Source organism: Diuraphis noxia, unplaced genomic scaffold, assembly GCF_037042655.1.
Source record: "Diuraphis noxia isolate RWA-SAM2 unplaced genomic scaffold, SU_Dnox_SAM2 contig0005, whole genome shotgun sequence".
NCBI classification, from domain to species: domain Eukaryota; kingdom Metazoa; phylum Arthropoda; class Insecta; order Hemiptera; family Aphididae; genus Diuraphis; species Diuraphis noxia.
Genome location: NW_028301715.1, coordinates 18,772,115 through 18,787,024, shown reverse-complemented (window position 1 = coordinate 18,787,024; position 14,910 = coordinate 18,772,115). Strand labels below are relative to the sequence as shown.

General features: G+C 30.3%; 1 protein-coding gene across 7 annotated transcripts in view; it reads left to right on the top strand.

Annotated features, from left to right (window-relative positions):
- The window catches only part of dnc (phosphodiesterase dunce), a 625,052-nt gene extending 611,829 nt beyond the window's left edge, over positions 1–13,223 (top strand). For all 7 annotated transcript variants that reach the window (XM_089229247.1, XM_089229251.1, XM_089229248.1 and 4 more), the window contains 11 exons: positions 6,365–6,477; positions 9,083–9,176; positions 9,355–9,626; positions 10,438–10,536; positions 10,683–10,847; positions 10,929–11,028; positions 11,159–11,313; positions 11,400–11,522; positions 11,608–11,790; positions 11,877–11,991; positions 12,324–13,223. In XM_089229247.1, the coding sequence (XP_089085373.1) occupies positions 6,365–6,477; positions 9,083–9,176; positions 9,355–9,626; positions 10,438–10,536; positions 10,683–10,847; positions 10,929–11,028; positions 11,159–11,313; positions 11,400–11,522; positions 11,608–11,790; positions 11,877–11,991; positions 12,324–12,478 (1,574 nt within the window). In that variant the 3' untranslated portion in view covers positions 12,479–13,223. The remainder of the gene's footprint in view (positions 1–6,364; positions 6,478–9,082; positions 9,177–9,354; positions 9,627–10,437; positions 10,537–10,682; positions 10,848–10,928; positions 11,029–11,158; positions 11,314–11,399; positions 11,523–11,607; positions 11,791–11,876; positions 11,992–12,323) is intronic.
- The last annotated feature ends 1,687 nt before the right edge of the window (positions 13,224–14,910 follow it).

Sequence of the window (14,910 nt, the reverse complement as noted above, 5' to 3'; positions counted from 1 at the left end):
TTTAGGGTACAATAAAATAAACGAAGAATGTATAGGTAATAATGTTATGTACGGTATAGTAGTAGAACATTGTGGTTGTACAAAGCAAAATTTGATTTTACACGCTGATTTAAGTTTGATATATAGGCACCGTAAGGATTCCGTTAAAACCAATAAATGTGCTACATATGGTATTTAATATAATATGTATATGACGTATAATGTATATTGTGGTACAGATCAAAGGTAAGTAGACATTATTGATATTACGTTCATCAAAAATAAAACACAAAAACAAGGAATACAATCATTAATCGATAAAAGTATTTTTGATTGTTCTACAGTGTGTTTAACATGTACGTATATTATTATGTATAAATATTATGGTAAATATTTTATCATAATTTCATTAGTTACATCGATACAACTTGTTGAAAGTTGTATTTTTCGTCAATGATCTGCTTTTGCACGTTTTCTGCTGTAGCTGTATCGTCGTTCTCATCGGCATTTTCACTTTGGTACTGAATCTTAAGCTCAACCGACATTTAAAAAAAAATATCTGTTACATAGAATTTTAGTTTACAATAAGTACCTATAAATAAGGAATGGTTTGGTTTTTTATTTTTAAAAAAAAATGTCCATCACACAGGGATATTACTGATCTAACTTGAAAATAAATATACATAAAAATTCTGAACAACAGAATTTGAAAAAATTCATTATCAGACGAAAAAATGGAGGTGATGATGCTTAATGTTCACCCTGATCAATATAAGCTAGGTTATTGATCTGTGGTCGTTCATTGTATAATGTATTGTTATTGTCAGTTAGATCAAACATTAATTCAATATTGGTTTTCTCGTGTTGCCTGGTAAAGGGAATAAGTAAAATATGTAGTTACCAAGGAATACAAATGAAACGATATTTTGTGTATACAGTATACACATTTTCAGTGTACAGAATATTCCAATATCAAATTATAATTGTAGCACAATAAATAATAATTAAACGTTTCGAACATTATTCATCATTAAAATAATAAACCACACAGTGTGTTTGTTTGATATTCATAATATTGTATAGCTCAGTGGTTGTCAACCTTTTTGGGTCCACGGCTCCTTTTGATTTTGAAATAAAATATACGGCTCCCATACGAACATTTAAAATAAACAAATTTACATTACTTATAATAATTTTAATCTAACTTTATTTAATGATAAACATGTAATTAGGTATTAATAATAGGAAACATTTTTTTGCATACAATTAAAAAATTAATACATTAATAATAATTTTAATTTTTAATGGGACGGCTGTGCTTGTTTTTGTTGCATTAAATCATCAAATCGTGGGGCGAACGCGGCTCCCTTGATAATAACCGGCGACGCCCCTGGGAGCCGCGACGCACAGGTTGAAAACCCCTGGTATAGCTAATAGCTATACAGACATGCCTCACACGAAGTTAAATGTCAACAATAAAATTCTCAAAAGTATTAACTATATTATCATATTTCATAAAAACACGACTGTTAAAATACGTCAAAGTTTCACGTTTTTATACCACGTGTACCTGGTGACAGGCGATATCGTTTGTTTTAATAATACATTTATATGTAATCACTAATCACTCATCATTCGTGTATTATTTACTTTATTGCGAAGAAAACAAATAGTCTCGCACCAGTCATTACATTTCGATACCTATACGCGTATATAATATCGTATTAGATATCATGTTAGTACGTGCATTCAGCTTTCTTTAAATTTTAAACAGTAAATGTACACCCATTTGTGAATACAAGAGTCGTAGTCGTGCGATTGAAAATGCAAACGTAATTTATTTACATTAATAGGGTCTCTGGCCATCCACCCAACACCACTAGTAGTCTATAGACTTATTAGAGGGACACAAAAGCCACGTATTGTAGAATACGATCCTAATTACTTTGCTGTATAACTCATGTGGTAATAATACATTTTATATTGAGTATAATATCATAAAAAAGTAAGAGCCAATATTATTATTTAGATTTCTTCGTGATAAAGAGAAATACTATATTTTCAAATTATACTGACATCTGAACTATAACTTGTAAGTATATTGTACAATAAACTCTATAAATAGGTAAACAACTTACTATAATTGGGATTATGTAATTTCCACCAACATTATATAACGTTTTCACCACCACAATTAACCAAAAATAATATTTTTAAATTGCATTAAAATATGGAACGTAATATGCACCTTCGTATACAGTTAAAGCATAAGGTTTTTAAATTGCAAAAAATGTAGTATCCGTGTAGTGATTTAGTAGTGATTTAGTAGTGATTTGTAGTATTCGTTTATTTTTTCAAACCTACCCTAATTGACTCATCCGCAGTGAACGATATTCGACAACCCGAATACCATTAAAAACTTTTTTTAATTGATTACTGCGATATTAATAATATTATTATAGTGTCTTTTGATGTAAATTAGACACAAATATTGTAATTTATGACATATATTGATTTAATATTTTTGTTACCCATGTTATCTATAGGTAGGCTGAAAAAGTCTTAGTGTTCTAGAACTATTTACTATCAAGCTGATCTTATATGTAATATGCATATTGTATAGTCTATACCTAATCTATTCTACACAGAGGCGTACCTATACACAGTATCGAAATAAATAATAGATTTAAATTCTGGCACAAATTATAAATGCATTTCAACAATTTTACCAATATTGCTTATTTTTGGGGTAATTTTTTGAGAAAATTGACTAGACCCCTATCGTTTTATACTTACTGCAAATATTGCTTAAGTGTAACACTGTAACTGTATTATATAGGTTATATCATGTATAAGCCAAGCCTATTTATTGGTGTTAGGCTGGCTGTAGACTGCTGGCGTTACAACCAATCGCATTGTATTACACAACACTTCATCGCCACGTCAGCGGGCGCCATTCGTAATTTATCACTCACGGAAGCGCGTGGATGTTTCGATGGCAGCGGCGTATAAGACTCGTATGTATAGTTGGTAGGCAAACGTCATGACGAATGGTAAGCGAAAGAGAATCCGTCCGTTACCCACACACCGTGTGTACACGTGTATACTGTATATCGTTAGTGAACGGTTCAGATCGATTGTGATCGAGCGGGAACCGAATGAAAAATCGCGCACTCGTTATTATTTCATTATAAAGGCACGATGAATAGATGCCCGTCAGTCAGTCGCCGATTCTTAGACAGTTGCTACGGCCCGCAACATCAGCTATACGAAGTTTATTTAAAAGTGCGGTACGAGGTTTTTTGTGTATATATATATATATATCATAAGTATATACCTATGCTGTACGCTCGTTTACGTCTTTAAAATCGATCTGTGAATCACAATTAACCGATAATCGATATGATAAGTTATATTTGGTTTTTTTATACGATATTTATAGCTGATGTATTCCAAATTAGAGTGAATCCTGATGGAAAATGGAAAAAAGTTTATTTTTATGTGTTATTATTCTGGTACAACTAAAGTTAGGTACATGTTCGAACGGTCGGAGGTTTTCTAGGAATTTTTCACGCGTCTAATCCATGAAGCGGTGACGAAAATCATCCCAATATGCGATGATGTGTAAAAATATGTCCATCAAACGTTATCTGGAAGCACCCTGTGCATCGCTCGTGATTTGTTTTTGCCGGGTGTACGCTGGAAGTTTAGTTTGGTATTTTTTTTAGTTCTTCTTAAATTGAACTCTGAGAACCTCTTAAAATTATATGGAGGCACCAAAGTGTAGGACGAATTATCGTTGACCCACGAACATTTTATTTTTCAGTTATTTATAGTTTAGGTCTTTATAATACTTTGTAATTTATTGTAATTAAAGTGTTAATTAATTTGTTTAGAACATTTTTCTCTGATGTTTTTGGATGTTTAATTTAGAATAGATAATGTGTACTTAATAATCATTAGTTTTTAAAATTTAAATTTAAATGTATATTTTAATGTGATTTGTGAAATTGTTGGTTGAATTTTACACGGAGTGATTTACAATTACATATTTACTATCCCGCATTAACTATCACTGAAATTGGAGATCCAAAATATGTGTGGAAACGTTCTATTTTTTATATTATAATTTTCAGAACACTGTAAAACCAAAGCCATAACTATACTGATTTTCAAACACACATTTTGAAAGAAAATTTGATTTCAGTAGAAAAGATACGAGTAGTCAGCTAAAATGAAACATTTTTTTGGGATGAAACGATGCATCTCATCATTCTCTCTTAGACATTTTTTTCTGAGTGAAAAACTATTTATTTTTATTTTAATAATATACCCATTATCTATACACGATATGTAGGTACAAACTGCTAAAATTGTAATTTTTCATTCCTCATTAGAGTACCTATGAATAGCAGTATAGATTACAAATGTATGGTCAATTTTAAATTCCAAACCTTGTCTCAGAGTATATTTTGTATAACTATCGTGGTGCGATTGACTTTCGATTCTTAGTAACAACTTATGGATGTTTAACAATGTGAAAAGGATCAGTTTCGATTATAAATGATAGGGATACGTTGTAGTTTTACGCTCGTTGAACCGGCATTGACAATGATATATTGTAGATTATCTACGTATAGAAGATCGTAAAAAAAGATTATGTTTAAAATGTTCTGCGTCGGGATTCATGCAATTGAATAAATAATATGTTGATTCTGAATTCTTACGGGCCACATAGAAACGGAATTCTTAACATGGTACGAATATTACACAGAAGTCGTGTGGAATATTTTGGTCGATGAATTATTTATTTGGGAAAAATAAATAAAAAACCACGCTCGGCTATTGGTCACGAAATGTAAATATAATTTATTTTGTAAAAATAATAAAAATGAAAACGCCTGTAGTTGCGAGTAACTTCACATCGCTCGTCGTCAACTTCGGAGTATAACGGACAGAGCATTGTTTTCTCTTTTTATTTTTAATTTTAGGGCTTATAACAAATGAATAATATAATAACATGCCCATGTTAATCCTATGATCGCGTTCGTTGTGGTATATGGTAGTATCTATTATAATACGAGTGTACGGCGAGGACATTATGATTTATTTTTTACTACAATATTAATACTATTATTATTATACCTACCGTGACAAGTTAGTGAGTAAAATAAAATTAAGAGGAATTCGTTAACCTAACCTAACCTTCACGATTATGGCTTTACTACAATAATGGAATATCATACATTAAAAGTGTAACATATATATTAGACGTCATTGTTTCACAGATGTATAGTAACTGTAAAGTATGAATGTATTATAGTTATCTACTATGATACACTCCACAAATTTGAGTTGTAACACTTGACCCGAGAAACTCTGCGGCCGTATACAGTGTCACAGTGCGCTGCTGCCCGTGATTAAAATTATCGACTTTTGTACCAGTGTAATGGAAAACAGAGAGGAGGGTACCTTTACAAAACCTATATGTTTACAGCAATTATTTACCATTTAGTAATAGCTCTGCAACGAAATGAAAAATAATTATTTATAAGCTACCTTTAGGTACGACTGTTTGTAATATTTTTACCGTTACAGTTCCTATGGGGTTCTCTAATGAATAATGATGTATTAATATTATTATTTATATGATATACGAACCATTGAACGGCAGAGGATCGTGTATTAACTGTGAGACATACGAAACAGTTTTTTGTGGGTGCAAACGTAAATATGATGCATAGCTTACATTCTTGACATTACACACGCATTCAATATTCCAAAATCTAATAATACTTGAAACTGAAAGTTCCTCGATGGACCATAAATTTGTTTAAATATTGAATCAGAAAAATACAGTATAAAAAAGGATTGATCCAAATTCAACTATAACGAGATGTTAATAGCAAGTTTTATGAATGGTGAACACCTCACAGAATTCTGGCTCCAGTTTACTATCAGTCGAATCATCCTGGACTGTGGACTTTAGTAGAAAAATTATTAATTACTTTCCCTTCCTATTACCTCGCTGAGGGAAGATTTAGTGCGGTGACGGATCTACAATAACGCAAAAAAAAAAAATCGACTCGACATCCAAAGCACGGTTATAAAGTTTTCATCCCGAGAACATTGATGTTTTAACTTGAAGTTAATAAGCATCGCTGCAGAAAAAACATGTTAATAAAAATGCTGTCAGAAAGTTTTTATTACATTTTAAAAACTCTTGAATGACACATTTTAATATAAAATATATTATAATATTATGTTTATAAAATGTATTTATTTTCTTCATAATAATTCATATTAAATAGAAATGTAAAAAATTGTTTGCTTAAAACCAGGTATCTGACGATTTTAAAACAATATCGCCGTTTTTCTTTTTCAGATGATGCATATCTCAAGATGTCCATCGAAACTATCGAGGAACTGGATTGGTGTTTGGATCAATTGGAAACTATTCAAACACATAGATCAGTTTCAGATATGGCATCGTCGAAGGTATGCAAAATCATACTTCACCGTATTTAAAATCTAAAATTACTAGTTAAAATAAATTTTTAATAATCATAGTATTATCATATACAATGGACAAGGAAATTGCTCTATATTTTTTTTTCATATAACTACTGTCACAGTCGTTACTTGTTCGCGTTGTAATTTCACAATCTGATCTTATCATGGACATGGTAACCGACATGTCATATTTGCTCAATTACCATTTGCATAAACATAACATATGTTTAGCGAGGCTAGGAAAAAAAAAATGTTTGTATAAAATAATATTTATATAATTTATATTGATTGTATAAAACATAATATTTCAATTAGTATATACAACTTTTTGGGTGGTTAGAATTTTATAAGTTACACAAACTCGCTAGTAAAAAAAAAAGTAAGTCATGGCTTACTTTTTAATTTATATTTGTTTCTAATATGTGGAATCTGGATGTGACTAAGCCCCACTAGCCCCCACCTAATTGCGTCTATGTGACTATTTTAATAATATATCCCGCATTTTGTTTTCAGTTATCTACTTTGTTGTTCGATATAGGATGTACAATTATGATTTCTAGGAAATCGTTTATCCGTATTTCACATATTTGACAGTATTTTGAAATACTGTAGTTAAGAAATACTCGTCAGTCATCGTCCATTAGCCGAACATATTTTTGTTATTTAAGATTATATTAAAGCTTATTTTTACATTATTAGGGTTTTAACTTCCTACTGAAGATTATATAGAATATATTTTTCAAGTTCATTACGTGTCCTGTTGTCATATATTTAACATATTATAATGTATCTATTAGGTACAATGTTTATCGTAATTAATCATTACACTTTTTTCTTCATAAAGTTTACAAGACTGGATTATACATTATCGTTAAAGCTTTGTTATTAGAGGCTTAAACCAATTTTTTTCGGAAACTACAGCAGCTACATAATATATAATTTGATAAATGTTTCGTTTATGGTATAAATTCCACCGTCATACTATGTCATGTATTCAATCATCGAAAATATTTTGTTGAATACAAACATGACGTAACAAACGAAAACGGTTTCTTAATCACCTCCTTCCCTTCAAGGATAATAGCGCCACAATTTCCAATCACATCTCAAAATACATAACTATATACCTATGCCCCGTATATATGTATTTTCTATTATGGGAGGTTTTTTTTCCAATGTATTTAAACTTAGTATTGTTTCTCTTAACCCTGTAATGGGACAAAATATTTAATTGTGCACATAGTTACATTTTATTATAATATAATTGTGTGTGAGCTGAGTGAAGTGGCTCCGGATATTTATAAACGTTGCATAATAATTAAATTATATAACAAGTCACATAGATATTGAAATGAAAATATAACAAATAAAATATAAATTTGGTTTATTGCAAACTGGAAAAGTGTGCAGTGGCTTACGGTTTTCGACAGTCACAGCTTGCATTAAAAATGTTATGACTAGTGATCGAAATTAATGCACAAACTGTGCGGGAAAAAAAACACAAGAAATAGAATTCTTTTTTTTTCATATTATTATTATTATTTTCCAGTATACTGAACTCACGTAGCATAAACATGGCCAATTTTAACTCAAACTCTCTGCAGAGACCTCCAGATTCAAAAGCGCGAGGATAGCTAGACTTTTTTCAAGTGGAAAATATCCGAGCAATCGATTTCGGTTTTCCCCTTTACGCAAATTGAATTTCCCATAACTCCACGGCGGTAGCGTACATAATACATATAAGCTTATAGATATCCAGTGATTTGGATACAAAGAAAAAATAAAGTAATGTAAAGAATTGAAAGGACACGGTAAAAAAAGATGTGCTTTTTTATAAAAAGTATATGGCATAATAATATATAGTAAATGATCAACTGGAGCTTACTATAATGCACGCTGAGTTTACAAGATGTGATGAAAAGAAATATTTTGGTGACCTAAATCTCTTGCCTAAACTGATATCTGACTCTATAAATTCAAATTCATCCATAAATATTAAATTAAAAACATCGTATGATCTATATTCTAATATTAAATTATATTATATTGTGTTTAATAAACCATTCACGTACTGCAACGAGATAAGTATTTAATTATACAATTTTTAATATTGTACTAAACTTATATTAAATGTTGTAGTTAAACATTTCTATACTAATTATAAATGATATGTTGTTAAAGTTGTATTCAGTAAAATGTAATTGAATAGAGCCAATAAATATTAACTACTACTAATAGTATTAATAATTGTTGAAAAAATTATGTACCTATAATAGGTACTTTGTTTTTAATATTAACAGTTTAAAGATGTATATAAAATTTAAAATACTATTTTATGTAAATTGCATTACATTTTAGTTATTTTCCATAACGAAATACTTAACAAATACTGTAACTTATAACTTATTTTTATACTTTTTATATTGATCTTTATATAGTACACAATATCTTACTTCAGTTTATTATTTATTAGTAACGGATATTCTGTAATTTTTCAAACACCAAGCAATTTACATTTGCAGATTTGTTTTGTTAAACTTAAAATGTATTAGTTGCTTAATTAATTTAAATTGTATATATTATGTTACAGTTCAAAAGGATGCTTAACAAAGAGCTTAGTCACTTCTCTGAGTCTAGTAAATCTGGAAATCAAATATCTGAATACATTTGTTCTACGTTTCTTGGTGAGTACTTCATTGTATAAACCATAGAACAACTTGAATTATATTTTAACCCATTTACTTAGTTCTCTATCTCTTCCTCTCTTAGAAATCGATTTTTTTATACAACACTTTTGAGATTTGAGAACTATATGCGCTTGCAATACGTAAATAAAAAATTCATTTTTCACGTCCGTTTCAGACAAACAACAAGAGCTGGATATACCTTCACTGCATACCGATGATAACCAACAGGATGAAGCGCGACAGAGCTCTAACAAGGCGTCGTCCTCCGGCGCTTCGACCAGTTCTCAGCCCGGCTCACAGTCAAAGAAAAAAGACGTCAAGTCGAAAGTGACACCAATGTCACATATATCTGGAGTAAAGAGGGCCTTATCGCACACAAACAGTTTTGCCGGCGAACGATTGCCAAAATTCGGCGTGGACACTCCCAAGGAAGAAGAATTGGGACACGTGAGTAAAAATAACGATAAATTATTATACTATGATAATATTATGTTACTTTACAAAAATTATCGAGTATGTGCGACTGCGCGTATACTAATGTAAATTTGGGTACATACCCGAAAAAACTTACTTTTTATGAGTGTGGTAAAATTGTTGCTTAAGAAGTAAAATATCACACCACTATTATCATTCATGAAATATTTCTCATAATTTTATCCAGAAGATGCTATTTCAATCTTACCAAATGTTTATAATAATTTACTTAAATGTTTTGAATGTATTTAAATATGTTAATTAATTGAGCACGTCTTGGAAACCTCTAGGCGGTGGGGGAGGGAATATAATGAAATTTGAGATGGGTTTATGAAAATGTCTATGATACATATTTTTTAAAGTGGTATTGAGTAATGGATTAGTTTTGTACCTAATTTTTGTTAAAAATCAAATCAAATCAAATAATTTCATGATTGTTAAAATTTTGTAAAAAAAATACAATACACTATACTACAATCATTATTATTTACTATACACCCCATTCTACGTTCTATTGCCGTTGAGCCATTGAGATTATTAACCTAACCTAACCATCACGTTTAACCCTTGTGAAACATCACTGGAAAGATAATTTTCAGCGAAACAATTAAGTAAACTCTCGCAACTAATAATGTATGTAACTATGGTCACGTACAGTGTACGTATACGCCTACTATTATGCATATATGTATATGTATATATACATAATATATGTATTTTAGTCAAATATAAATATTGTTACCCTATTACGCATTACAACGACCCTTCGTGGTTTCTCTTTCAGACTTTGGCTGAAATAGACAAATGGGGTATCGATATATTCCGGATAGCCGATTTGACAAACAACAGACCACTGACGGCCATAGCGTATACTGTGTTCCAGGTAATAAAAACAACAATAATAACGACAGTAAAAGAAGACTACAGCTGGATGATACTGCTCAGCAGTTGTATTAACAAAGCTCGTTTTCCACGCTGTTAACCAAATGGTTCTCGCTAATGACCGTTATTTATTTTCCTCATTTTTAGAACCGAGAGCTTTTGAAAACGTTCATGATTCCTGCAAAAACGTTCGTTGCGTTCATGATGACACTAGAGGATCATTACGCCAAAGACAATCCTTTTCACAACAGCACCCACGCGGCGGACGTTGTCCAGTCCACTAACGTTCTGCTAAACTCGCCAGCTTTAGAGGTGAACAGCCTAATATCACGAAAAACTCTCTTATCACTTTATTTAAAATCATATTATTTAAACCACCGGTCGTTTTTTCAGAGTGTTTTTACTCCACTGGAAATCACCGCTGCTCTCTTCGCAGCCGCCATACATGACGTCGACCATCCCGGACTGACCAATCAGTTTCTCATCAATTCAAGTAAATAACACTTCAGCAATATAATACTATACCATATTAATATATATATATTATATAATGGTTCTTAATGACGTTTTTTGTTGCCACATATTTTTTTTTTTTGACGTTTGTGGTCCTCAATTTTTAACAGGTTCTGAATTGGCTTTGATGTACAACGATGAGTCTGTGCTCGAAAACCATCATTTAGCTGTGGCTTTCAAACTTTTACAAAACGACGGGTGTGACATATTCCAAAACATCAACAAAAAACAAAGGCAAACTCTGAGAAAAATGGTTATCGACATGGTAAGATATTGTGTCTTTGTTATTTATATAATATATTTCTGTTATTATTAACGTCATTTTTTTTACTCTATCCTACTTGCATATAGGTACTTTCCACTGACATGTCCAAACATATGAGTCTATTGGCTGACCTAAAAACCATGGTGGAAACAAAAAAAGTGGCTGGTTCTGGGGTATTATTGTTAGATAACTACACCGACAGAATACAAGTAAATTAGATCACTGCAGTGGCACTTGCTATGAATACATAAAAATAAATTTAAACATATAATACCATGTACGTTTTCCAAACAGGTCTTGCAAAACTTGGTACATTGTGCAGACTTGAGTAACCCTACCAAACCATTGGAACTATATAAACGATGGGTAGACCTATTGATGGAGGAATTCTTCCAGCAAGGTGACAAAGAGCGAGAACAAAATTTGGATATCAGTCCGATGTGTGACAGGCACAGTGCTACGATCGAAAAGTCACAGGTAATGATAATCGAACGTTGACAGAACTCTGTAAATAATACCACAAACTCTATTAAAATATTAATATTGTATTTTCTATGCGTAAGGTCGGATTCATCGATTACATCGTTCATCCTCTGTGGGAGACGTGGGCTGACTTGGTGCATCCTGATGCCCAGGAAATACTTGATACCCTCGAAGAAAATAGAGACTGGTACCAGAGTGAGTATATGATATGTTATAGTTTCGTTTTAAATGGATTATGTTTTCATCTTTGGCGATACACGTATATTGGCATCGTCGTCGTTATTTCCGTTTTCGTTATCGTGACGATAATGGGTGACGTATGTATCGTATACTTTACACAAAAGGTTCCCAACCTTTTTTGACTGGCGCCACCCTTAGTTATTTTCTAAAACTCTGGAGGCACCATATAGTATATATTCTATCTATATTGAATACGTAATAATAACAATAATTTCGCAGCACTCTGGTTGGGAACCTCTAAATTGGACACATTATACTAAGATCCGGTTTCGTTTTGCGCATAATAGGTATGATTCCACCCAGCCCACCCAACGACGAATCCGAAGACCGTGACAGCGGCGACGACGATGATTCAAAGCCCTCGGCCAGTGACCAGGACCCGAACATCAGGTTCCACGTTACGCTTGAGGAAGGCGACGAAGACTCGGTGGCCGCAATGTGACGCAAACTAGTCGGCTGGTGTCGCAAGCTGGGTGAAAAAGTCAACTCCTGGTGGAGGACCAAACAATGAGAAAAACAACGAGCGACTCACCTCGTCCCCGTCTCTTGACAAAAAAAAATAAATAAAAACCACAACAACATACCTTGTCCCTCCCCCAAAGAATTACATGGTGTGTCCGTGTATCTGTGTGTGTGCTTGTGCGTGTACGGTATCTATAAAAACGCTTTTTTTCTGTCTAGGTATGTATAAAACTAAAAAACAGGTTTTAAAAAAAGATAATGATTAATTATAATAATAAACAAAAAACTAAAAAAAAAAATTAACTGCAAATTCCTTTAATCTCATTTACACATAGTTATATATGATAATATATAAAACACGTATAAAAAAAAAAAACACTATTATTATTGATATTTTGATGTAATTTTGTTGTTATACATTTAGGTACGTATTATTAAATATTAATTAATGTTAGCTTGTGTTGTTCGGAGAGAGAATTTGTTTGTTTGTTATTTTTATTTATTTTTGTTATTTTTTTTGTTTTTGTTTTTTTTTTTTTTTTTTTTTATTGAATACTGTTATTGTAGTTATTCTTCTTTTGATTTCCAAATAATTATCCTTCTTGTTTAGTCATTTTAAATATTAATTGATGTTATAGCTGTTTAATAAAAAGAAATGATGTTATACATAAGAATATATACAATTAACTATTATCATAATTAATAGTTTTATTATCAATCTTAAATCTTTCGGACATAATTTTAAGTACTACAAACAAATTTATATCCTTGAAAATGAACCTAACTTGACTAAAATATCGTGTGAAGAAGTAATGTTTAATTTTCTGATCATATTGTATGCAATAAAATTTTAGTTATAATCTTTTTTTTTATATACCTATATATAATATATATATTTTTTTTTAAACTTATAATTCAGGTTTTTATGAAAAAAATATATATAATTTAAAACTCGTTAAAATTTTTAAGCATATTTCAATCTTATTTATATTCATAGTTTGGTGTACTAATAGGTAGTTAATAAAAACTGAAACCAATGAATAATAATTTTGAAATCGTAATCTAAAAAATAGAATTTTATTCAGATTTAAAATATGTTTAGTACTCGCATGAATCAATGAAAAAATAACTCGATGATTATTATTTTATCAAGTCGATATTAAAATCTATAATAAGACATTAAAATTTTTTCATCATTGTTATAATTTGTACATATTTTAAAATTCCGTTTATTGTCTGTATTATACCACACACGCCAAGTCTCTGTAGATTTTCAATTGAGGCTGCGATTTTTTTTTCGCCTACCACAAAAGTGTATACACGTTACTTTTTTCAGTTGGGTTCATACATTTTCCGTTTTATTCTCTTAGATTCAAAATATACATAATATTTGCAGAATCCATTTGTCAATTCACTTGCATTTCTTTTCCGATAGATAGTATTTTATTTATTATTTACTATTTGTGTATACTTGCAAATGTAATGTTACCTTTCTTTGTATTTTCAAATGTGCATATTATATAATATTATTTTATATTATGTATACATTTGTTGAATTTAATAATTATTAGTATGTATTCATTTTATAATTTAAACGACTAGTCAATTTTTCGCCAAATATTTGTACAAATTTTATTACCCTCCCACCCTCTCCACCACACTTTTTAATTTTATTTAATATTCTTTTTTTTTCTAAAATTCACGTTTGTCTATTGACTGTCTATTTTATATAAGCTTGGTAATTCAGGGTCCCCGATTTTTGTCCAAATTCCTATTTACTTTTTTTTATAAAAAAATATATATACATATATTGTATAATTAATAACGAACACTAAACGTGTAAGTAATATACGTCTCTTCCTATATTACATGTAAAAATAATATAATAGATATATATGCATATATTACCTTACCATGATATATGTGTAATATCTAATCCATAATATAAAAAAAAATATATTTATATATATATATATATATGTATATGCCAATTAAATTACGGAGAATATCTCGTGAATCTTAGTTATAGTCATGTTATTACAATATCATTCTTTGCATCTGTTTATAACACACATACTGATTACATAATATTAGATTACAATACACTAAAGCCGTTTAGTATGTGCCACTTTGTTTATTTCAAAAGAATTTTACTTAATTACTTATTTGAGTTTAAGACCAATTTTATTTATCATAATTGTATTCAAAGATAATGCACATCAAGTATATATACATATATATATATATATATATACATATATTAATATATTATGTGAACATATATCTTACGTACGTGTATGTGTTTATAAATATATATATTTACATAAATATTATTATGATCATTATTATTATGTCTATAGGTCTGTAATTTTGTACCAAATAGATCGAATAAAATATGAAAACTCGGTACAA